Source organism: Ricinus communis, chromosome 5 (genome assembly GCF_019578655.1).
Source record: "Ricinus communis isolate WT05 ecotype wild-type chromosome 5, ASM1957865v1, whole genome shotgun sequence".
Lineage (NCBI taxonomy): Eukaryota > Viridiplantae > Streptophyta > Magnoliopsida > Malpighiales > Euphorbiaceae > Ricinus > Ricinus communis.
In genome coordinates, this window is record NC_063260.1 from 13,253,668 (window position 1) to 13,280,411 (window position 26,744).

General features: G+C 34.0%; 2 protein-coding genes and 1 pseudogene across 3 annotated transcripts; all 3 read right to left on the reverse strand.

The window, feature by feature from the left end:
* Positions 1-362: 362 nt before the first annotated feature.
* LOC8281760 (B3 domain-containing protein Os07g0563300) lies at positions 363-9,067 on the reverse strand. Of its 2 annotated transcripts, none has more exons than XM_015720709.3 (14): positions 8,657-9,067; positions 7,478-7,559; positions 7,261-7,359; positions 5,890-6,211; positions 5,398-5,737; positions 5,130-5,226; positions 4,358-4,532; positions 4,003-4,082; positions 3,676-3,723; positions 3,321-3,581; positions 2,785-2,834; positions 2,273-2,386; positions 1,760-1,830; positions 363-1,532 (listed from the first exon to the last, which is right to left on the reverse strand). In XM_015720709.3, the coding sequence occupies exons 1-14, from the start codon at positions 8,791-8,793 to the stop codon at positions 763-765; spliced, it is 2,646 nt and encodes an 881-aa protein (XP_015576195.1). In that variant the 5' UTR covers positions 8,794-9,067; the 3' UTR covers positions 363-762. The 2 variants fall into 2 exon arrangements, with proteins under 2 accessions (XP_015576195.1, XP_048229699.1); XM_048373742.1 differs by having other exon boundaries at positions 7,478-7,591; positions 8,657-8,790.
* A 6,340-nt stretch (positions 9,068-15,407) lies between these two features.
* LOC8281761 (germin-like protein subfamily 1 member 16) lies at positions 15,408-16,511 on the reverse strand. The gene is made up of 2 exons (XM_015720682.3): positions 16,304-16,511; positions 15,408-16,161 (listed from the first exon to the last, which is right to left on the reverse strand). The coding sequence occupies exons 1-2, from the start codon at positions 16,428-16,430 to the stop codon at positions 15,608-15,610; spliced, it is 681 nt and encodes a 226-aa protein (XP_015576168.1). The 5' UTR covers positions 16,431-16,511; the 3' UTR covers positions 15,408-15,607.
* A 2,761-nt stretch (positions 16,512-19,272) lies between these two features.
* On the reverse strand, positions 19,273-20,899 carry LOC8281762 (annotated as a pseudogene).
* Positions 20,900-26,744: the final 5,845 nt, after the last annotated feature.

A 26,744-nucleotide genomic window follows, 5' to 3' on the forward strand; every position in this document is an offset into this window, starting at 1 on the left:
GAAACGAGAAAATAAATTTCTATTTTTGTGAATTAGATTATCCAATCATATGTTTATTATCTCATTAATCAATGTGAAGGATGCCTCAGGTTAATTAAACTCTACTCCCTGCCTGCCTTTCAACTCCGGGACAAAGGCTACCGATTTAATTTGGCATACTTTGACATGCAAGGATATCTGTGTCGTGCAATTTACAGTTGCCTCGACATGTCGCAGAGTGTTTCACATGTTTTACCAGACAAAACAGTAAATAAGTCTAATGATGTCTTAAATTTAACATGCATAAAATCCAAAATGTTCCTCCAAAAATAATTATGATCAGAACAAACAAATACTATTTACTAATGGATAATCACAAGATATACCCGAAAACAATTTCTCATTTTACCAAGTGAAAAAAAACTGGCACAGCTTAGTTACATTGTCCGTGATCCTGAATGAGAGTAGTGGTGAGCTCCTAATAATGAACTACATAGCTTCGACCTACCACCCACTTGAATAAATTGTCGTCATTCAGGATCTAAACTCTAAACTAGTTAGCAACCCCTTAAATTACACTAGATAGTAACATCTCATAGTATATGAATGAGCAAAATTATTGGTTTCTCAACCTTGTTGCTGCCTGCTTCCTAATTCTACTCTTATGTACAGACCAAAGAAGTAGCACACTATTGTGGAAATGTACAAACACAAGTGTCCTCGTGTCCAGCTCCCAAGTCCTCCATGGAAGGCCAATATACCACTGTTACAAAGAAGCATTACCTACCCTATGGCCGGAGAGGATGCAGGCACTTTTGTGGAGAAAGTCGTAGAGTTATCTTTGTCAGGATCTTGAAGGCTGCTACCAAGTGTAATACCATTACCGACTTCTTCACCCATTGCATGACCTGCTAATGCTTGTTTCCCTGCTGAAACAGTGTCACCGTCAGAGCTCAATAATAGCTGCTGCCTAAGATACCTCTCTGTGGCGCCCTGGATCATCTTCATCATGCTTCCAGAATCAGAACCAGGTGACAACTCTTCCTCTCGCTCTGGCTGGATATTAAGGTCGATTTGGCCTTTAAAAGGAGAAGTGGAAGATTTCATTCTGTTGGGATCATCATCAGACCCTTCACTGAATACCTTTTTCTTGTTGGGGCTGCTACTTCCAGTGTTACTAGATGGTGAGGGGTCATCATCCAGCAATTTCTCAGGCAAAGGTTGCTGCTGCTTTTTCCTTGTAGTTTCTGCTTCTTTCTCTGATTGCTTCTTCTCGCGCTTCATCATTAGGGTTTTGAAACGACGCTTCACTGTTTGACACACATTACACGTGCATGTCTGCTTGTGTTTGGGGCCCTTCCCACTTGGCGGTTGAATGCACACAATGCAGGAGCAGCCAGGTCTATGTCGTGGGTGCTTTGTGGTGGCTTGTGATGAAGCTGGGAGTGCCTCATTTTCCCCTAAAATAGCAAGGTTAGCAAGTGTGTCCAGCCCCTCCAACGCTTCGACATTCTCCGTTTCCTGTTTAGCAGCCTTCAATTTCTTGGAAGCAACTACAGGTTCACAATCATAATATCATTTGCGAATTGGGTAGTTGCAGAAAACAAGAACACCACCATTCACACAAGAGACCAGTTTAAAATCATCAACATGCATCAAGAATAGTAAGAGTGTAGAACATGATTTTGGTACTTGGTACCACACCTGATCCACCAAGTAACTACAGTGAAGCTGCACAAAGACACACAGAATTTGCAAATCTGTTCCAAGTAATTTGTACCTATATTACAAGATGGTAGCAGATCTTCAATCTGTTCTGCTGTCAATTCTTGAGTGGCTGAACACAATGATCTAAAAGACACAGATATAAAACAATATTAATACAGTTCGCAGAGGCTGCAAGTTATGAGTAACTAGATAATGCCAAGCGTTTACATAGCTCTTTGTCGGTTACCATTATAAACACATCTTACAAACTAACAAGCAACGACCTATTTGAAAGTGCCCCTTAACTCCTTTCCTCAGCAGATACAACAAAGTCCAATAGTCTCAAAAACTTTTAACACCCAACTTAGGAGGAGCAATCTAATAGCATAAATGATGGTGTTTCCTTTAACAATTTAGCCCTCAAATGAATGTTCATATCTTAAAGAGAGACAGAAAATTAAATGGTGTTTCACCACACCATCACTCAAAAAAACTTCAGAGCTTCAAGACTATTATGGTCCACCAGAAAACCATAGAAGTATAATATACAAAGAGAAACTCATACCAAAACAATTCATTAATTTACCTTTCTGGATCCCAGGAATTTCCAGTACATGTCCATTTGGATGGAAGATCAGCATTGGCAGGCAACTTGCGCCATTTAAAACAATCTTCGCATTGAACCCATTGAACCTTTTGACTGACAAAAGAAACAGCATATGATCATTTTCTTGGCCCAAGCCTTAAAGAGACAAAATCCAGGAAAGTTCACAACCAGGAATTAAAGAAAAACTAATGAGAAGTTTATTTTTTTCACTTTCATACTTGACAACAGACAACATGCACATGCCCCAGATATCCACAGAAAGAGAAACAAATGAAGAAGCCCAAAGGAGAAAGGTCCATTATAAATTTACAATATGGAATCAGTATAACCTAGTTTTATCAACAGTTAGAACAATAACAATATTACAAAGAATTCAAAACAAACATGCCAAGGGCCCACAAAAGTTGGAAGATAACATATTATCTTTAGCAAACACATCCTAGGCCATTGAAATTAGTGTCCTAACAAAGTAACGTGCTCAGGTAACTTACCCTGAATTATCAGTAGCAAAAATTGTTGGCTTCCCAAGTATTGGTGCATCCTGTCACAGTAGATATGTGAACATTAAAAACAAAACAGAAGCCCCATAAGGTGGGAACATGCTAAAAATACAAATCTGCATGAATGTTTAATGCTCTAGCAAACACAAGTATTCTTCAATGCTAAAGGAAAAGGCATGCAGGTGTTTGCAAGAGTTGGCAGTACAAGTGGAGTCTTCCATTGGTACTATCCTTAGCTGTGTTCTTCAATGCCAGGGTTATCAACCAACCTAACCAAAATTCAAGTGCTCTTCCCCATCACCAGATTTTTGGGATCACTCAAGTGGAATATCATTCTACATAAGCAAAATGCCATACATTTTACTCAAGCTACTAAAAAGGACAAATAATTAAAGAAATAAACCAATAGAATGAGAGTCATGAAATCCAAGTGATCTATCTAGTGCTGCTGCTGTAAACATAGGCACAAATGAAGGCGGATAAAACGAGAATATCTATCAATGGCAAATATAAGGAATTATCGAAACCTCGTATTCCTCAAACTCATATCCTTCAATCACCAGGACACTAGGAATGTGGTCAGGGGGGGGGCGAAGCAGTCCTTGTGCTTCTTCCCATGTCAGCTTCAGTTCTATCATGTCTTCATTTTCAATTCTCAGACGCTTACTCTTTGAGCCCAATGTGCTGCTTTTCCTTTTTCTGATTGAAGATTTCGCTTCAAGAACCTCTTTTGCTATGTATCCCGACTTGTCAACTTTAGACCAAGGACTGGAATCTGCCAATTCAGCCTGTTTGGTTCATGAAACCAGGTTAGAGCAAGCGTATCTTTTAATTGATAAATAGTTTAAGCAATTTCAACATAAAATTCTTCATGATACTAACATCTCCATTCGTAGAAACACCATTACTGGTCTTGCTTGTATCATTGTCCTGTAAATGGAAACACAAGGTGGAGTTAATTCACTAGCTTAAGGTATACATGACACATCACATTACGAGGACTAAAGTCAAGTTAATGAAGCACAACAAATAAACAGCAAACCATGGTATCCCATGATAAAACCATTGATAAGGGTAAAATAGGTCAAATTTTCATAAACTGGAGGTTTTCACTCTCCATATTTTTAGATGATTTTCCATTGCCCTTGTCCACTGTCATTAAAAATAGACAGCCTAAAAATGTACCTGGCAATTACACAAAAGTCATACCTGATCAGATGATGGAACATTTGAGGTCTTTCTGAATCCCATTACCAATTTTCCTTCTGGCTCTAATCGACTAAATGTTACTAAGAAAACAGAATCAAATTTCAGTTACAATACCAAAGTACTCAAAACATAATTTTGAAATCCTAGGAAATTGGTACACCACAAAGACTAAAGGACAAAATAAGTAAAGTGAAACACCAAGAGCCAGATCATTGAGAAAATCAAGTAAACAGTCAATAGAGGAACCGCAAACAAAGGACCTCAAAATTTGTAATACGAACAAGGAGGACAATTTTTAATTCCAAAAATCAAGGTTGTAAACTTCTGGTTCATTCCTTACACATTTGGTGGTTACCTATATCGCCTGCTTGCAATCGCATATTCTGTATGCATGGAGTCACCCCCTCCAGGACATACATTCTGCTATTATTGTTGGGCCAGAAACGAAACTGAAATATCCATTCTCTGCCTTTAGCATCCTGGACCTTAAGAGGTAACCCTTCAGGATGTGAGATTGGTGGAAAATAAGCCTGTTGTGAAGTGAGTGAATATTAGCACTGAAGAATCAAAAGAAATAAATGATAAAAAATGAGAGCAAGAAATTCAGAATTTTGAAATTGTGTGCTAAATAAAATCATGTAATCAGTCTTGAGTTATCCCAGTGACATGAAACCTGTCCTCCAGGTTTGAGGTTTCGCAAGAGTGAAGTAGCACTTCCATCAAACAAAAGCATATATAAAACCCGAAAAAAAATACATTTGTTGTCTCTCTATGAAATGCTCACAGAAAGAGCCACAAGAATAACTGACAAAAGATGTGATGGCATGACAACTGAAGACTTTGGCATGATGGTTTCATTAATTCTCTTTTCCACTCATATTCATGTTTTCTCTCTCCAGTACATACAGAACCAGCTGTTAACTGACAGTTCCTAGGAACAAACTAACAAATCTGGAAGGCTCTAAGAACGTTCAAGAGCACAACGGCGTACTAAAATACTCTAGAAAATCATACAGTTGTGCTCATTGGTGAAACTATAATCTAGTCAATCTCCACTAAAATGAAGTGGCTTAGAATAGAAATGCTTGATAAAGTGTAAGGTCAAACTGGAAAGCATAAGCACTAACCTCTGCACATTTTTTTGGGAGCACTAAGCGCCCAATTCGCCCAGCATCACTAGCACTCAACATTTTCTCAAACAAAGGGGTGATTACAGAATTTGAACTTTGGGATGGTTAAGGTTTTAGATCGCATAAATATAAGGAAATCCTGGAATCATAAATCAACAGAGGTTGGCCGATCCCACCTCTTCATGAGTCAGAATAACAAACTTATAAAGAGAAAGGTTCTTAAACTCAATTTGCTTAAATCTTAAACTTTTGAATCAAAGGATACTTCCCAGAAATCTGCTGTAGCTCTTCATCAGTAAACCTTGGCCAATAGCGAGGAAGTAATTGGCTTCTAGCACGGGCATCTACTCGAGGTCTTCCATTACGTATATGAGTGTCAATCGATGAGTCAACTCCATTATGCAAATTACCATGAAACTGCTTTGGAAGTGAAGGTGGTGGAGCAGGTTGCCGTAAAGGAGTTCCTGAAACCGCGCTGATGTTTGGTTCATTCAGAGATGCAAAAGGTATCACCATTCTTTGTGCAGTAGATGGATCCTCCCTTAAAGAAGAAGGCTGGTGTGGTATACCCAAACATGAACCAGGTTTCTCCTCAATGCCGGCTCCTGCAACAAGATGATCACATTAGGTTTAGCAGCCATCAAAAGATTTTATTTCCAGCACATCATTTTCTCTATCACAACAAGAGGAAAATCTGAAACCATCACAGATTCGTTTTGTCAAAGTAGCATAAGACTTGCAGGTAATAGATTCATACCTGCATTCCCATTCTCAAGTATATCTCGTGTACCGAGCTTCAGGCTCCCATTAATCAATCTTTCAGAAAAATCATCCATTCTCCCTTTCTCCAGAGCAGGGGCAGAAGATCTTTCACCGGTAGCAAGCCGGTCAATTTCATATAGTGCCCTTGGTTGCAGTTCAGAATGAGAAATAGGGGAATTGAACAAACTGGGCGCTTGCCGCCACGGCACAGGACCTGATCCAGCTAATTGACCCAAACCTTTGACAGAAAGGTCCTTAAATCTCTCGGACAATGGAGTATTATAGAACAAAGGAGGAGGCCATGGAGTATTAGATGACTGGCATTAAAAGTATTAAGCAAAGAGTTAATTAATTGCACAACTAAATATGCATAATATGTAGAAAGCAAGAAACCGATGCTAACTAACAAATCTAAAGTTAGAGATTAGAATATAGCACAAAGAACAATGGTTTCTTCTGCCACAAATATGAAGTGAAAAGAATGAACAATAAAACATTGTATGAATGACTTCAGAAAAGCAACAAACGGAACTAGTTCGGAAGTAAATGAAGAATATATAAAAATTCAAGATGAAATGAAGACAAAAACAACACTGAGTAGATAAAAGGTTAAAGGAGACAAGGGTTAATACGAGTATTACATGATACCATTCACCCTGAAACATCAACAAGAATATTCTCTCTAACATATTAAAGGCGACCACATAGATGAATGTCAAAATCAACATCAAATAAAAATACAAAACCTTATTATAAATAACCCATTGTTAACAATTTTTCCTTTCCATAATAACCCACTAATCAAAATTCACTGACTGCACGGAACAATAATATATTCCCACTTCTATTTCTTTTCAGTCTAGGTAAAAATAGTTCAACAGATTCAGCATCAAAATCATCTCTCCCTTCAAATTCTTGATGCAATTCATATATATTTCTCTATAATTTCTCGCTTAAAAAATAACAATAGATAGAGCATTGAACCCATATTCACACAAACAGAGTGCTCAATACCAGTCTTCTTAAGCAGATTCCATGTCTATTTCAGTACAAAGCCATATTATAAAAGTTGAAATCAATAGAATTAAAACCCCAAATTTTCTGTCAGTTTGTGCAAAACATGCATGTGAAGACCCTTGTTCTTCCATTATCTCCCATTTTATTAATCAAAGAAAGCTTAGGATCACTCCTCACTGCAAGTAGAACCTAAGAATGTTACAACAATCAGTCATGACCAACTGGAAGCACATTTATTCAACTAATAGTATAACAATCAACCCATTAATCAGGAGAAAAAAAATCATAGATAGAAATCAAGAATGCAGAAGAGTAATGATTCCAGGAAAAGATTATAAGGAATTCTTACCAAAACAATATTTTTTCTTGCACATGCCATGCACTCGATCCCTCCAGCATCCAACAGCATAAATGCATTATTTGAAACAATACATCCACAATGAACTCGCTGCAGCAGAAAACAAACCATGATATGGTTTAGACTAACAACAGCATATGTATGCGGACTTAAATTCATATCAGTTAGCATTAGAAAGTATCTAAATCAAGCAGACTAATCTGCTCACCTTCCCACAAGATTCACAACATCTCCAACCAGTGGCATTCAAGTGGAACGTGTCGCAGAATCTCCCCTCCTCAAACATAGAACTAAATCACAAAGCCAAGCACAATTAAGAAAGCTGAAGGAAAGATGAAGATATCAAATTCTCGAAATATAATACCATGATCGAAAAGTGAATAAACCAAAAATAGAAGGTAAGACAAGCCAAGGATATTTAACTTGTCCAAAGAAATGCCTCTACACTGAATTGCTAAAGGAGATTAAAATTGTATGATAAAGGTAACAAAAAACTACCATATCACATACTTCAAAAGCAAACATGTACAGAGATTATACGAAAATCTTAGCCAGAAACACATTAAGTTATCCAAAACAGATTCTTTATTTCTACATTCCAAAAGAGTAGCAGTAACAAAATGTAATTGATCTACTTACACGTTCAAAACTAGGTAACAAGCAGGTTTAGCTTTTAGATGGATATTTGGCCAATAAGAATAAAAATAATAGAAAAGCTAATACCTGAGGAAGCCTCAGGCAAACTCTAATTTTCATTGAAAAGCTATAACTTTATAACTGCCATGTTTAACTTCAGGATAGTTTCCTGCGTTTTTTTTGACAATTAATTTAATTATTCTGAACGGCAGAAACAGATTAGAAAGTATTAATTGCAGCAGCAGTAATTAATTAATCAACCAGACACTAACTCGAAGTAAGCTATATATCCGTGAGCATAAAGAACCCAAAAGGGGATAAAAAATGAAAAAGAAAAAAACTGCAGTTACCAAATATTATGTCTAGATACAGATGGATAGATATATAAACATAAATAGAATAAGGATCCGAACTTTAACATTATACTTCAAGATAAACGAAATTTTTTTCCAAAAGTAACCATATTCAATTGAACGCGGTCTAATAAACAGCTAAAAGGGCATTCATTTCCGCTAACGAGGCTAAAATTCCCAAATTAACCTCCAAGAAAACCCCAATTTCAAGCTCCAAAAACAAAATATAACAACTTCCTAAATTTAGCAAGCCACTGCAAACATGCTTAAACCTCGAAATTAATAGCCAAGCTCAGACAGACAAAAAACAAAATAATAATAATAATAACCAAAATAAGAGTAGAGAGCAATGAGTCAAGAAAAACAAAAAGAAGAAGAAAGAAAGAAAAGAAACTAACGCGCATCTATCACAAAGCTCAGCAAAATCTCCAGCACGCAAACGCCAGCCTTTCCTAATTTTGAACTCCGTACAATCCGAATTGAAGCATTTCTTCGACGTTGCAGAAACCGAAGATGTAGGAGCACTAGCAGCCATCTCTCACACACTTCCACTTCTCTTTTCAATTAATTTCTAAAGCATAACCCTAAAAGATTTATTTAAAAAAAAAATCCGAAATCGAAGGTAGCCGTTATAGTATAAGAGAAAGAGAGATGAAAGCACACAAAAAGAAGGCTTAATAAAAAAGAACTGGTGGATACGGCCTGATCTATGCAATCATGTCGCGGGTGCTGTTTAAGAGTTAGAGAGAGAGAGAGGGAGGGGTTTTGAAGAGAGAGATGAAATAGGAAATGGAAAATTGGGTATTGTCAAAATATATAAGGGATAATAATAAAAGTGTCGTTATTTTATATATAATATCTAGGCGTGTGTATTTCAGTCATCTACTGATGCGCGTGTGATTATATATTATATGTGTATGTAAGGCTTCAAAAACACGTCGAGTCTCGGCCTCATTTTCGGCGTTGTCGTTTTTTCTTTTTTTTTTCTTAAAAAAAAAAATTAATAATTTTAATGTCCTTGTTGGTCAATTTAGATATGATTTTTTGGAACTCCCAAATTTTATGTGCTTACACTAGCAAAGACCTTTTTCTTTTTTGGGTTCAGGGTTTGCATATGTTTAATTCAGGTAATTCTTTCTTGCTTCAAAAGGGTTTTGACTCTTGATTGGTAATTCTTATTTATATATTATCATACGAATTAAAAGAACTTATACCCACGCTATGTATTATATTATATAAAGAATTAAAAAAAAACAGTTATATTTGTTAAAAAGAGATTAAATAAAAAAAAAAAAACAGGGGATTGGCATAATTGTAATTATATGTTAGATTGACTTGTGCTGGACTAAAAGACAATTAGACAAAAATAACCCCGCGTGGCGAGAATTGAGTGCTAAGAGTAGGTGGGTGGGAAAACGGTGTGGAGAAGAAAAAAAAAAGGATGAGCAAGTATTGGAGTCCATGTGATGAATGATGCATGTTATTATATGCATGGCCCCCTCGAGACTCATGCAATCACGTAAACCCGCCTAAGTTCCGCCCACGCGCTTCGCTTTCTTACTCGTAGAAGTTCCTAAATTCCTAATCTAGTAACCAAACGGAGCCTTTATTTTGTTGCCATTTTTACTAACCTTATTCAATTCTGCGCTATAGCTTTAGCTTCCGTCCATCATATATTATTTATCAGAAAACAATAATACCATCTCATACTACTATACATGTATATGCAAATTCAATATTAAGTAACTGACGCAGTTAAAATTAGTAGTCTGATTGGTAATCTATTATATATATATATATAATTAATTTAGAACTTACCGGATAGAAATTTTACGGACAGTAAAATATTTTCTTAAAAAATTAATGCATCGGCGTGTCCAAGAGGATGAAACTCAAGACTTTACTTATCTTATTTTATCTCATTTATAACTCTTGGGTCTGATTAGTATTTTTATACATATGCACATATGATTTGTAACCGTGATTATCGGGCAAGATTATGTTGGATTAATGTAGCACGAGAATGGCGAGTGCAGTCTGATGCTCAGATGAAGAAAAAGAATAAGGGTTACACTTTACACTGTTAACTACTGTTTAATGTGAAAACATACAGTGTGAGAAAAGGATCCATGTTTCCTTAACAGAAGTAGTTAGTCGGCTAGGATCAAGGGGGTGGGAAAAGAGAAGAGAATGCAGTTCTCAGGAAATTTCTTTTGGTTAATTGTGGGGTCAGACAGTGGTCAAGAAGAAGGGGGAAAGTTCCCCTCTACAGTCTGCATGGCATGCAGCCGCACAGACAGACATGTGAACCAGACCCAAGTTTGAAAACTTTGCATGCAACTGTAACCAAAGTAAATTATCAGCCGAGCAAAATGTGCAAATAAATAGGATTAGGCGAACCCGATTAATTCAAAGCACGACACTGTGGAGGGAAATACATGGTTGAACTGCTTTTGCGTGACCCTTAATTAATTCATTTTCTTTTAATTATGCTTTCTCTTGATATTAGAATTTCAGTATCATATTCACACGATAAGTGAATTGGCCCTTCTTTTTTTTTTTTCCGTAAACCAAAAGAAAAATGATATATTATTCTGTCTTTTCCAATCGAAACAAAACCTAAAAAAATAAAATAAAAGATTATATGTCTTCTCTATTTATGAATATCGTAAAAGGAAAATGATTAGGCCGCTTTTGGGCTGCATTTGGTTAAGATAGGACGAGACAAGAAAAACGCTCTTATTTTACATTCGGGGCGCACGTAGATAGAACAAAAAGGGGATTTTCACTCATTCTAAAATGTGACAAAACAAATTTATTTTTTATTATTAACTATTATTTATTTTAATTTTTGATTTAAGAATCATATTTTTATGAAAACACACGAATACATATTAAATAGAAATATTCAAAAAAAATGTCAAATTTTTGATTAGATGATTGTAATATTTCATTATAAATGTATCGGTTGAAGTATTTGAATTTGCAGAGAAAAAAAAAATCAATTAGATATAAATGGCTATGAAGTTAATGTTTGCATAAAAATTGAATGAAGAAGGAAGTGAATAGCTAGGGAATAGTGAGAGGTTGGCGAAGAAAAGCTAGGCTGGCAATGGAATGCATAATCCAGGGAGCAAGAGTTAAACTTGGAAATCTCTAGAGCATATGATTATGGAGAGTATTAAAATTGTGCGGTGAAGATAAAAAGAAGACAAATTTTATACGGGTTAAGGACATCATCCTTATATGATAAGTACTAAACAAAAAGACTCTTCATAATGCAGTCTCGGCCACATCTAACAATGTTGTTTCTTTTTCCTTGTTTCTGGGTTCTGGTTTCCTAGATTAATCCTAGGACAACTTAATTAAGCTATGTAATACACCAACTTCTTATTTCATAATGTAGTGAACGTTGACGGACTCCCACATGAAAAAGAATTAAGCATCTTAAGGCAACATTTATCCACTTGACTTTGAAACATATATATATTATATAAAGAACTGCAGTGTCGTTTGGTTACAGGAGATGGAGCCGTAATTTGATTTACAATTTTGTGGGAAGACGAATTTGCATGGCTCGATTTAAGATTGCTAAGAAAAAACAAAATTGTACAAGGCAGAATAACATTTTAGTGATAAGACTTACTGTTGTTTTACAGTGATGTTTCGCCTGAAAGAGACCGTGTGTTTACTTCAGTGTTCGGTGTTTGCTAGGTGTCCATGAACGAAAAATATATATACTCCACAACATTAATCTTTTTAACGTTTAACTCATATGACTGAACTGTGATGTCACCTGCACTTAATTGAGTTTTCTTTGTAAGCTTGAAATTAAGTTGAAAAGATTTAAATGTTATTTTGAACAAATTCTTAAATAAATATAGTCTACTTTGTTGTTTGGAAACAGAATTAATTATATATAGATTTTAATTATAAATATTTTTAAAATAATTTCTGACCTTTCATCATTTTATGTCCGCAATTTTAGAATTATATATTTATATATATTAATTGTTTATTCTTATTATTATTTTAATTATAAAATTAAATTCATAATTTAATAAATTTTTTAATATGTAAAATTATTTTAGAGAATTTTGAAAATAACAATAAACTAATTATTAATATAATAATATAAAGACTATTTTAAAAATTATTTATTAATTATTATATAGATTAATATATCTATAATATTACTATTTTTAGAATTAAAATATTATTATACAATTAGATATAATATAATATAATTATTATTTTTTAGAATTAGAATATTATCTAATTATAAAATTAATTTATTACTTAATATAATATTAAAATATAATTATATTGTATCGTAAGATAAAATTAATATCACTGTCTGAGTACAAAATTATTTATTCGTTAATATAATATTAAAATATAATTAATATATTATTTTTTAGAATTAGAATCAGTGTTTAATTAGGAATATAATTTATGAAACAATAAGTTAATAGAAAAAACTATAAAAAAACATATGAGCTTGAATCATGTGTCAAAAATAAATAAATATATAAAAATATAAAATTTATGTGTTAAAAATTAAGCATATATGTCAAAAAAAAATTTAGATATCAGAAATTAATATATACTAGTTATTTACCCGTATATTATATGGCCGTTATTATTATTTCAATTATAAGTCAAAGTTGATAAATACAATTTAACAAAAATCTCAATATTTAATATTAATTAATAATATTTTATAAATAATAGCAAACTAATTATCTTTAAATTTCTTTTAATTTTCTTAAAATTTTAAATTTTTATTAGTGCAATAATATAAAAATAATTTTAAAAATATTAATTAATTAATTTTAGTATTATAAATACTATCAATATAATATAATTGATATATTATTTTTCAGAATTAAAAATTATTATATAATTAAAAATTAATAAATATAATATCAAAAATATTATTTAAGATGTTATCATTTAAATTTTAAATTATTATCTAATTAGAAATTAATTTATTAATTAATATAATATTAAAATATAAATAATATGTTATTTTTTAAGATTAAAGTCAGTGTTTAATTAGAAATATAATTTATTAATCAATAAATTAATAAAAAATTTAAAAATTATACATCAGCTTCAATTTTATATATTAAAAATAAATACATATATTAAAAAAAGAAATATACATATCAAAACCAAAAAATTTAGATGTAAAAATTAAACATGTCAACAAATTTTGAATCTCCAAAATTATATATATATATATATATATATATATATATATATATATATATGTGTGTGTGTGTGTGTGGGGCTGGCATATATATAGAAAAGTCTACATCAGAATGTCAAGTCAATTCTATCCAGAATGTGAAGTCGTGCAATGTTGTCCATTGGATTATCGAGAACTTGTACAAGTAGATACGGTGTGTGTATGTAGGTCATTGTTTGAGTGTTTAAAAAGTAAGTTTCGTATCAAACATACTTTATTTTAATATTTGTATCTAATACGCCGAGCGATAGTAGTCCAATATACTAGTTCTAAGTGTACATGTAATTAAATTCTAAATGTTTTAATCCAAAATATGTGTTTGGATAGTAATATAATTATCAATATTTTTAATTTATAAGAGGTTTAATAGGCCGTTAACTATACAACAGGATTAGTCATCCTCTTACACTCTTTATAAAGACGAAACCTCACTTAATGTAGACATGAAAAGTTTTCTTACTACTGGAGTAGGTCTCAAGTGTATAGTTATTGGTTTTTTAATTTATGACTACAGATGTTTTATATTATTATTGTCTTAAATTTTAATTTATTACTTTATTTCTTAAGCATTTAAATTTTTTAGTTTTATTTTATTAATTTTTTTAATTTTTATTTTATTTTATTAGCATCTTTATTTTATTTTAATTAAGAATTTAATAGTTATTAAAAAAACAAAAAAAAACTCAATAAAATTAATAGCAATCTCGTAAAATATATGTAAATATTTTTTATTTCAAATTAAAAAAAGATTTTATTTCTCATAAATAAGAGAAAGGATAGACTTTAAGATGCCATGTCAATTGGAAATTCTCAAAAGAGACTTGAGAATTGGAGCTCACCGCCACAGCTATCGAATAAATGATGCCTTAAACTGGGTCCTGCAAGGCGCTGGTGGCATTCTAAGAGATTATATGGACATTTCTTGTGCCTATTTTTCTTCTCCAACGGACTCTAATGAAGCTGAGCTGCGTGTAATTTCACGAGCTGTTGAAATTAGCTCTTTTTTAGACCTGATCTTGTTAATATGCCAATTTATGTTTCTGCAAACGCCGCTGGGTGGGTCAAGTAAAGATCGAAGATCCCCCACGGAGGAGTTGGAATGTTATCTGTAAGAATCAAAGATTTTTTTTTTGCCAAAGTTCAAGCATTATTGCATTTCTCACGTACACAAGGATGCTAATCAGGTAACGGAAAGTCTGGTTGTAGATCGATCTTCTAATTTTCTATATTGCTTGGTGTTAACTGTTGATTCTGGGTATATAAACTCTTAAATTTTCAGTCAAAATATAATTAAATCACTAAGTTTTAGAATGGCTCATCAACTGTTTTGGATCTTACTATTCTCTGTATGATCATATTCATATATGTGTTCATAGGCCTCTCATCTAGAACTCATGGGCCGCCCAATTTGCATTTCCTAGGTTTTAGTTTAGAACGAAGCATTTCGAGAATTCCAGCTGAAATGGAATAAAATTGATAACTACAGCATAGACTGAGCTATATTCCTGGAGTACAAGATAATTATTATCTTTTTTGGATAGAGGGGTGGGCAAAAGCCAAAGAAGAAAAGAAAAAACAAACAAAAGCAAAAAACACAAGAACAGGAAAAACAGCAGCACAACGCACAATCATGCATCAATTAATGGCCCTAGGCCATCCCACGCTAATGCAATCCGCATTAACCAATGTTTTCAACTCACAAGGCTCTTGAATACCAACAAGGTAGGACAGCGCCAAATTAGCTATATTCTTGGAGTAGTCAAAATTATTTGGATGGTATATTTTAAACATAAATATGCAGAAATATTTTGCATATATATATATATATATATGGGACTCGTCATTTTTCTTGCAGATGTTCATGTAAATATGAGAGAGTGAGAAAGAGAGGATGCTAAGCAAATTGCACTAGCACATGACCTTTATTACTTGCAATATAAAGATGGTGGAAGAGGCATATCCTCCTCTACCTTAATTAATTAATCAACATGAGGAATGGAACACAAACATTCTCCTTATTCAAACAAACTAATGTCATTTCAGACACCTCAAATGATAAGACTTGACCCAACACATCTTTGAAATTAAACAAACTCTATGAGGGATTGGCCCACTCTTGTCCCCGAAGCTTGCGGACTAAACTTTTGTCTAAATGAAATGCCTTGGCCACAACATCAAGATTAATGGAAGGATGAGCTCCAAAAATCCCATTAGCTAAAGTCATGACTCCTGGATTTTGGCTAGTCAATGCAGCAAAGGCGAGTGCAGGAGTTTTACCAAGATTCAATTGAAAATGTATCATCCCAAATGGAAACACAAAGACATCCCCTGGCTTTAGAATTTTGCTGAACAGACGATGATCCGGATTTGATGTTACAAAACCAGCATAAACGGTTCCTTCTAGAACTACTAGGATTTCTGCAGCTCTGGGGTGTACATGCGGTGGATTTAAGCCGCCATTTGCTGCATAGTCAATACGAGCTAAGGTTATGCCATTGGTGTTAAGTCCTGGTATTACATCAGCAGTTAAAATTGTGACATTTACTCCAAGTTGATTCGATGTATTTGCACGAACATTAAGTCCGGAATAGAAGAAATCATCTGCCGTAACATTGTTTGGATTCTTGCAGAACTTTCCATTCACGAATACTGCATTAAAATAATATAATTCATATTAAGGGAAAATGATAATGGAAAAATCTGTATGTCTATGAGATTTCAGAGTTCAAAGCATATCAGTTCAAAAAAGAGATAAAAATTGAAACATCAGTAAGCATTTAATATTAATTACCAGAAGAATCAGAGCCATCTGTTGCTACACAGAAGTCTTGGAGAGGACTAGGATCAAAAGCAGTGGCACAAAATGAAGAAGCCATAGCGAAGACAAGAAGAGATAGAAGGAAAGTACCAACTTCCATGATGCTTAATTATTTTGGTGCTTACAGGGAATTCTTGGATGTGCTATTGGATTTTCGCAGCAGTGAGAATTATTTGCATGGGATGCATGGCTATTTATAGAGGACAAAACAATTACCGTTAAAGAGTACGCGATACTGGCTTAACTTGCTTTCCTGTAACTGGGCCACATCTCAATTTATTTTTTTGTTTGTTTCTGACATGATTTCTAGTTTGTTTGCCATCTTCTATTTTGGTGCTCCACCCTTTTTCTAAAAAGACGTTTTGAAGGAAACCTCCCCTAGTTAAGTTTTTCAATGGAAGTGGGCTACATTTTCAAACAACATAATTGAAGCAAAATCCAGCTTAGCTACCCTGCTGCTGCTGCTTATCAAGAAACTCAATGCCTGCCTTCATATTAATAAATGATTTAAGCTGCAGTCTTTGTGGAAATTATTGCAACTTTGATTAAAGAGACAAATTTCTGCTCCCTTCGTCTTCTTTGTATCTTGTACACCTCTCTCCATAGCTCAGTCTTATAATCATGGCTATATCTTTCATCATGTTCATGGTGATAAGCTGAATTTTATATTCAACTTTCAAAAGAAGTGGGCTACAATAATAGGTACCTTCATTATTTGTTTTGTTCTCTTTGGAAAAGTTCCTTCATCATTTCTCAAATAAAAAATCACAAAGCAAAGTTTAGTTTTAGTGCTGCTGCAGACAGTTGATCTACAAACAAATTCTACCTTCTTCTGATTTGACTGTATAATGACAACCTAAATATAACCTCTGAAACTAGTCCTAGCTCGAGGTATCAAATTCATCCAGAAAATGCAACCTGGAATTCCTCATCAGTTTAGTTACGGAATCGTGAAATTTTACTCCAAATGAATTAGTCCCATGGGCAGACATTATTAAAAATTTGGTACATTACTCTGTTGGATTACTCTACTAAAACATTTAAGCTTAACTTGAGTAAAAAATTTAGGTGAATCTAGTGTATGCTACGGTACTTAACAACATTATACAAGAAATTCTGCATTTAGCGATGGATATAGCATTTGTCTCTAATTACTAACGGAAAAAGCAAAAGAAAGATTAATGAGCTTTAACGACAATTTAGCGATGGAATAACGGCTGCATTTAATGACCACTAAAATCCGCGGCTAGATTAATTTGGCGCTAGCTTTAGCGACTAGCTAAATTAAATTCAAAAGCTTAATAGAGTTGTATTTATAAATTTTCTTATGAAGTAATAATAATTTATAATTATCTCAATCATTTTAGCTCAAATATAAATAATTAAAATGTCAAGTTACAAGTCGAATTCAAAGGTCGAGCTATGGATATGTTGATCAATGATTGAGAGAGGGGGGGCCGGGGGTGACCATGCTCCCCATAACTCAATCTTATCAAGGAACTCCATGCCTGCCTTTATATATTAGTTAATTATATAATTAACCTGCCCGCAGTCCTGTTGTGGAAATTTTTTATTTTGTTGTAAGCGCCTTCATTTTAGACCATGCTTGCCTTCATAAGGACGAAGCTCATTCAGTAGCTAAAACGATTAATTACATCCTATTCCTATTCTGATTAGTCTGCTGTAACAGTAATGTCCTTATACACAACATCACTTGCATATTTGTAAGATATATGAGAAATTCTTCGATTGATTATCTCTATCACGTTATTCATAAACACATCCAATAAAGATAGACCTTATCAATTAATAATGTTACTTCACAAAGAAAAAGTTTAGTTCTAATGCGGCTGCTGCAGACAGTTGAAAAAGAGAACAAAGTTTACCTTCTGATGGGAGTTAGTTAGCTAGCTAGACCTAAAAGATAACCAAGTTCTGGGTATCAATTACGTAGAGAAGATGCAACTTGAATCTGTCATCAGTTTAGCTATAGAGTGACGAAGTTGTATTTTACTCCAGATAAATATGTTCCCTGGCCTGAGCTTTTCTCTAAGACATTATTAAGAGTTTGATAATTTCTGGTAGTTAAGTTACCCAAGTTGCAAAAAAACCTTATTGATTTGTTTTACTGGTTTATTTAGATTTATGTGAAGATTCCTTGATGAAGTCTGCAGGATAATTTTTTAGTAAATTCCTCCTTAGGTGAACATTGGATTCTTGATTATCTTCTGGTCAATGCTTTTGGAGAATTCATTAGCTATAATTGTTGCATATATTATGACAGTTTATTGGGAAATTGTAATATCATAACAATGTTTAGGCTATGTATGGACTTAATGACTTGAGCTATTCGAATTCTACTTGTAAGTGAAATATTTAAGATTAACTAAAAAAGTTAGCATCGAGTTAAGTTGAAAAACAAATTGAGTTGGTTCGAATGCCATGATGTTTAAGTACTCCATTGAACTCGCAAGCTTAAAAGAGTATTCACAATTATAGTTTTATTTTTTATTTTTATTTTTTTTACAAATAGTAATATATTTTATATTTTTATTATTTTATCTTAAATATAAATAATTAAAATGTAATTCAAGGTGCACCCCAAATTTGCCATATGGGCATCTCAAGAGCATCAAACACATTTGTATACTATCGTATTGTAATGCTAAAGCATATTGTGACAGATAGAGAAAGTGCTGAACAAATTGCAACAGGCAACAACATCTGGAAATTTATCACTACAAATCAAAGATGGTGAGAGAAGCATATAAACATCCTCCTTCAACCTTATTATTATATTTGATACAACTTTGACCATACCAAAACTAAAACAACATGATCAGGAACGATACTCAAAAGAAATAAAAATCCTCCTTATTTAAATAAAATAGTCTCCGCTGTTATCTGCTACATTCAAATGGGTCTGAGATTGGATCATATCATTTTTTTTTTATCTGTTATTTTAATGCAAAGGAAAAAAAGATATATTGTTTGTCCAAAACAAAAAAAAAAACTTTCGATTTATTTTAGCACCCCAAAACAAAAGTCTTTTTCCTTTAGTTCTATATTCCTATCCCGAAATAATGAATTGAGTTCGTATAGGCATTTTTGATGCTGCTCGTTTTAATAACAGAAAAGAAAATATAGAAAATATATATTCTCTGCTGTTTATATCTGTGTAGTGTTTATTCCTATGAAATACCAGACGAAAGGGGACGATCTTAGAAGGGGTATAATGAAATTCATGAAATTTTTTGATTGGTTCTTCCCAGAGAAACCATCCTTTTATTTTATTTGACTGATAGGGATAACAAACAAATAATTATAACAAATTTTTTATAAGAAATAAAAAAATATACCAAATACTAAAAAAATACTAAATTAAATAATAAATACAAAAATACATTCTAGATGACCCAAATGAGGAAATTTGGCTCAATGCATTCTCAAAATAAAGTGACATGTTTACTTTATGAGGGATTGGCCCACTCTTGCCCCTGAAAGCTTACGGACTAGACTTTTGTCCAGATGAAATGCCTTGGCCACAACATCAAGATTAATGGAAGGATCAGCTCCAAAAATGCCATTAGCTATGGTCATGACTCCTGGATTTTGGCTAGTCAATGCAGCAAAAGCAAGTGCAGGCGTTTCACCAAGGTTCAATTGAAAATGAATCATCCCAAATGGGAACACAAAGACATCCCCTGGCTTTAGGATTTTGCTGAACAGACGATGATCCGGATTTGATGTTACAAAACCAGCATAGACAGTTCCTTCTAGAACTACCAGGATTTCTGCAGCTCGCGGATGTGTATGTGGTGGGTTTAAGCCGCCATTTGCCGCATAGTCGATACGAGCTAAGGTTATGCCATTAGTGTTAAGTCCTGGTATTACATCAGCAGTTAAAATTGTGACATTTACTCCAAGTTGATTCGATGTATTTGCACGAATATTAAGCCCGGAATAGAAGAAATCATCTGCTGTTACATCATTTGGATTCTTACAGAACTGTCCATTCACGAATACTGCATCAAAAAGAATATAACAATTTTACGTTAATGATAAAAGAAAATAAAACAATTTACATCTCCACATCTTAAAGGTCTCTCGCAGTTTAAACTATCCTTCAGAACCCAAATAACTAATACTAAATTAAACCTTCGAAAAAAAAGTCGAAACATAATTAACATAATGATATTATAATTACCAGAAGAATCAGGGTTCTGGGTTGCTACACAGAAGTCTTGCAAAGGGCTAGGATCAAAAGCAGTGGCTAAAAATGAGGAAGCCAAAGCCAAGACAAGAAGAGATACAAGGAAACTAGCAACTCTCATGATGCTTTTCTTTCTTTCTTTTTTTCTTTTTGGGTGCTTATGATTAATTCTTGAAGGTGTAATCGGATTCTTTCTTTCAGATGGAAGAAAAAGGTTTGCATGCATGGCTATTTATAGATGACAAAATAATTACTGTTGAGGAAGTGCACAATATTAACTTGAGTTCCCAGCTACATCATTTTGCCACATCTTTTTTCTGTTGACTCGGATTCTTCTTTGATATTTGCATCCTCCATCTAATACCGAACCTCCCTTAGTTAATTCTTTCAATGGAAGTGGGCTACATTTTCAAACAGCACACATAACCACAGCTTATCTTAAGGCTGCTGCAGCTAGTTAGTTAATTAATTAACGTGTAATCCTTATGGAAATGATTGTAGTTAGACTGATGACGAAATTATTTATGCCGCACAGTGTTAATACAATATGTATGCATAGTGATAACACTATGAATTGTTAATCCTGCATAGTAAATAACCATAGTTTAGCATAATTTGTCAAGATTGAAAAAGTTGTTTTCTTACAATGTTTTCTATGTTTGTTTTCTTTTTCTTATATTGAAAAAGTTATTTTCTTAGAATGTTTTTTTATGTTTCATATACATAAAATATCTCACTAGCTTTACATGTGTCTAACTCTTATTGGTGTCAATATTCTATTAGCCCCCCTCAAGTTGGAGCATACCGATTCTGGATACCCAACTTGGAGATGGAAGCTTGGAACAGAGTTGTAGGAAGTGGCTTTGTAAAAGAATCAGCCAATTGTTTTAATGAAGGGACTGGCATAAAATTAATGACTCCACGTTGAATTTTCTTTCGGATGAGATGGCAATCAATTTCTATATGCTTGGTCCTCGCATGATATACATGATTCTCGGCAATTCTGATGGTAGATAAGTTGTCACAATACAGATTTGCTGGAGAAAAAGAGAGCTGCAAATCCTGAAGGAGGAAGTGAAGCCATTGTATCTCACATGTCACTGCAGCTATAGCTCTATACTCTGCTTCACTTGAAGAGCGTGAGACTGTTTGTTGTTTCTTGGACTTCCATGAGATCAATGCTGAACCGAGAAAAAACACAGAACCCAGTAGTAGATTTTCTGGAATCAGGGCATGAAGCCCAATCAGAATCACTGAAAGCTTTAAGCTGGAGATCACCTGTTGCTGGGAAAAATAAGCCCTGTCCTGGAGTCCCTTTCAAATATCAGAGAACTCTATGAGCTGAGGTCAAATAAACATCTGTAGGGGCTTGAAGAAACTGAGATAACTGTTGTACTGCATATGCTATGTCAGTTCTAGTGTGGGTTAGGTACAACAGCTTGCCAACTAGACTTCTGTATGCTGTAATGTCTTTAAGAACACTTTCTGACAATTTTCGAGATGCTATCTTGTCGACTTGGTTTAGCTCCGAGAAAATCAGTTTCTTGCAAAAGGTCTAAAGTGTATTTTCTCTGGCATAGGTTAATACCGGTTTTGGATCTGGCAACCTCTAATCCAAGAAAAAAATTTGAATTCTCCAAGATCCTTAATTTGGAAAGTATCATGAAGGAATCTTTTTACCTTTATAATTTCTGTCATGTTTGAACTTGCTAAGACAGTGTCATCCACATAAATAGCTAAAGCAATAAAGTTTGATCCAGTACCTTTGGTAAAGAGGGAGGAGTCTGAAGCAGCCTGTTTAAACTTCTGAGTATGCAATGCAACAGTTAGCCTTGCACTCCATTGTCTGCTTGCTTGTTTCAATCAATACAAGCTCTTCTTTAGTTTGCAAACCGTATTAGTTTGCTTAAGCTGAAAACCAGGGGGCAAATCCATGTAAATCTCCTCTTGTAAGTCACCATGCAAAAAGGCATTGTTGATATCAAGCTGACAAAGATTCCAGTCCTTCGCAGCAGCTACGGCCATAAGAATTCTGATTGTGGTGATCTTTGCTACAGGACTAAAAGTATCAAGAAAGTCAATGCCAGACCTTTGAGTATATCCCTTAGCCACGAGCCTTGCTTTGTATCTTTCTAGAGTCCCATCAGCTTTAAGCTTTGTTTTATACATCCATTTACAACCAATAGTCTGCTTGCCCTTGGGTAAAGGAACTAATTCCCAGGTATTACTTTCTTCTAAAGCAATTATTTCTTCAGCCATTGCTTATTTCCAATAAGTATGTGAAATTGCCTGATTGTAATGTTTTGGTTTAGGTAATATTGCTATATTACATATATAGGACTTGTAATGAGGTGAGATCTTGTCATAAGATAGAACTTGAGAAATATGATGTGGTGTGGTTCTAGGTTTTGGCAGAGAAACTTCAAAATCGTGAAATTTTGATGGCAAGTGAATATTTCTAGTAAGTCTAGGAGAGGGCTGGGAAACAATACCTGAATTGATTGGAGGAGACTGTATTTTAATAGTAGATGAATGGAGTGGATCAACTGTTTGTGAATCTGCCATTTTGAAATCTTCAAGTGAACTTTCATTTTGATAAACAAGGATAAGAACATTATTGGACAGTATTGTAGCAAAAATCTCTTTAAATGGGAACCTGTTTTCTGTAAATGTTACATCTCTAGAAACAAAAATATTTTTATTCTCTAAATTGTATACTCTGTAACCTTTAGTGTTTTTAGGAAAACCAATGGAAACACACTTGATTGCTCTCCGATGCATTTTTGTCTTAGGATGAGGCAAAATAGAAGCAAATGCTAAACAACCAAAGACTTTGAGCTGATCATAAAAAGGTTTGACCTTGAAAAGGATCTCAAAAGGATTTGACTGGTTTAAAACCGGTGTTAGGGTCCTGTTAATTAAAAAGGCAGCATGCATAACACAATCAATCCAAAAACAAAGAGGGAGATTGGCTTGAATCCTTAAACTTCGTGCAACAGAGAGAATATGCTGGTGTTTTCTCTCAATAATACTATTTTATTGAGGTGTGTAGGTGTAAGAAGTTTGATGAACAATCCCTTTTGATATGTAAAAATCAGTCATTTCAAATTTTTTGCCATTATCAGTTCTAAAGCATTTAATCTTGACTGAGAACTGAGTTTCAACAAGATGGTAAAAATCAATGATCAAATGTCTAGCTTCTGACTTAAGCTTCATAGGATAGATCCATAGGAATCTGCTCTTGTCATCAACTATGGTTAAAAAATATGAATGACCATATATGCTTTTGGCAGGAAATGGTCCCCAAATGTCTAAATGAATAAGATAAAAAATTAAAGTAGAAAAAGAATTGCTACCAGAGAAAATAAGTCTTTTTTGTTTAGCCAAATGACAAACTTCACATTCAAAGCAATTATCATTAACCACAACATTATGAAACTGATCAAGAGATTTCATTACTTGTTTAGAAGAGTTGCCTAGTATGTTATGCCACAAAGTAAAAGCAATGACATTACAACTAACAGAAAATGAATTTGAAAACTTATCAGTATCTTCTTGTTGTAAAAGCTGATATAATCCATTCACTTGCTTAGCTATACCAATCATCGTCCAAAGTTTCATGTCCTGAATATAACAAAAGTTGGAGGAAAAATGAGAGAGTAAAGGTTGTTTTTGGTTAACTGCGAAGTGGAGATGAGATTAAAGGCAAAACTTAGTATGTAGAAAACGCTATGAAGAATCAAAGAGGGTGATAATTCAATAGTGCCCATACGTGTAACCTGAACTAATTCATTATTAGGCAACTTCACATATTTATCAAAAACTTTGTAATGTCTTTTGAAAAAACTGAGAGAATTAGTAATATGATCAGTAGCTCCTGAATCTATAATCCATTTACTATTGTGGAATTGCTTATAACAACATAAAACAATACCTTTTTCAGCAATAGGATCGAAGGCAGAAGATAGAGCATTGATCTGAGAGGTGGCTACATTTTGAGAGTCAACTGCCTTTTCTTGAATCATAGACATCAGACTATTATATTGATCCCTTGTAAAAGTAATAGGACCATCATCACCAGATTTGTTAAAAGAGTTATCATTGTCATAATTCAATTGATATGCCATATGTTCAGTAGTTGAAAAATTATGACTGTCAGAAGGGAAAGATGCAACCAGGTTTGTAGAACTCAGAAAATTCTTACTTGCTCCCTTGTATCCCGGTGGGAACCCATTCTTTTTGTAACACTTGTCAACAGGGTGCCCATACATTCCATAGAAAGTGCAGGTAGGCTTCTTGGCCCTATTCTTTGGAAAAATTCCAGAATTGCCAAAAAATCTCTTTTGACTATTACCAAGGTTAAATTGCTAGTTTCCTATCTTCGGCCTAAAGCCATTCATATTCTTCAAGTGTTGATTATGTCCAAGATTAAAACCAGTTGTTCTACTTCCAGCATTCATATTGAATTTTCCAACTAGCAGTATATTTAAATCACAAGAAACTATAGCAACACTCAAAGATCGTTCATGTTGAATCACAATAGTAAAGATTTTATTCACAGGGGGCATTGGTTTCATCATAAGAATCTGGGACCTTTGGATAGAGAAATTTTCATTTAACCCTTTAAGAAACTTTAGGATAAAATCTTGTTTCCTGTATTTATTAGCAGAACATTCACAAGCATGCAGAGGTCTCAAATTACATATCTCCTCCCATAAGATCTTCAAGTGGGTATGATAAGCAGTAACAGAAAGGTTACCTTGTTGCAGAGAGAAGAATTTCTGTTGAAGATCAGAGATCCTTATAAGGTCACCTTGTGAAAGACGATCATATAGATCTGCCCAAAGATCGTATGCATAGTCCAGCCACATTACACTTTGCCCAATTTTTGTATTAAGAGATCTCTGTAACTAAGAAAGCACAAGATTGTTGCATTTCAACCAAGCATTATAAGAAGGATCTTTTTCCCTAGGAACCTTAATTGAACCATTAACAAATCAAAATTTATTCTTTGAAATCAGAGAAATCTTCATAGATCGTGCCCAGCCATGATAATTGTTGCCAGTTAATTGAGAGGAGGTTAACATGAGAGATGGGTTTTCATTTGGGTGGATGTAGTACTTACTATTCTGATCATCGATCTTGAAGGTTTGTATAGAATTAAAATCTTCAGTAGCCATCAAAGAGATTGATAGGGAATTTCAGATTCGATTAAGAAGGGAAAGTAGTCGTTAATCAAACAGACAGTCAGCAACCAAGAAAAAAAATAAGAAAAACAGCAACAAAAATAGCAACTCAGTTTTTTTTTTAATCGACGCAGCCCGAACTAAGCGGGTCAGATCAGATCCGATCTCTGCGACGAACGGATCTTCGATTCGAGGACCTCGCCGTAGGCACTGAAGGCTTCTTCAAGGTCGTTTAACAATCTCCGCATTCTGCTCGATCTCAACAGTTTCTTCCATTTTCTACAAGGCAACTCGGGCAGCTTCTCTTTCTTTCTCCCGTTGTTTTTCCAATTCAATCCCTTCCCTCTTTCGTGAGGCAGCTTCAGCAGCTCTGATTTAGGCTTCAATCCGAGCCTTTTCTTCAAGCTGCTCTAACACCAAAACACATACTCACAAGGAAAACAGCTGCTCTAACTCAACAAAAATGGCAGGAGGCAACGAAAAAGCCTCACACTCAAACCTCTCCACAGCCTAAAGGCAGGCGGCATAGAGAGCAGAACGAGGAGAAGAAAAGGGGAAAATGTTGCTCTGATACCATGTCAAAGTTTTCTTTTTTTTTTTTTACATTGAAAAAGTTGTTTTCTTACAGTGTTTTCTATGTTTCATATACATAAAATATCTCACTAGCTTTACACTTGTCTAACTGCTATTGGTGTCAATAATCTATTATAATTAACCTTTGTTGGGCGGCTGCAGCTTCTCAGGAAAAACCAATTCTCATTTAATTAATTAACCTCTGTTCTTTTCGGTAATAATTTTAATTAGACCGTTGATTAAATTAAGGAGGCTGGCTATTTTGTTTCCTTGAGACATTTAATTACCAAAAGTTTACAAATCGATGTGCTTGATTATCGGTTCGACCAAGTAAAAGCAAAGCTTCTGATGGATCAAATATCAGGTGTGTAATGAATTTAGGTTGGGTTAAAGGCCCAGAGATTGCCGGATTGGCATTATACACAAAGGCTGTAATTGTTTT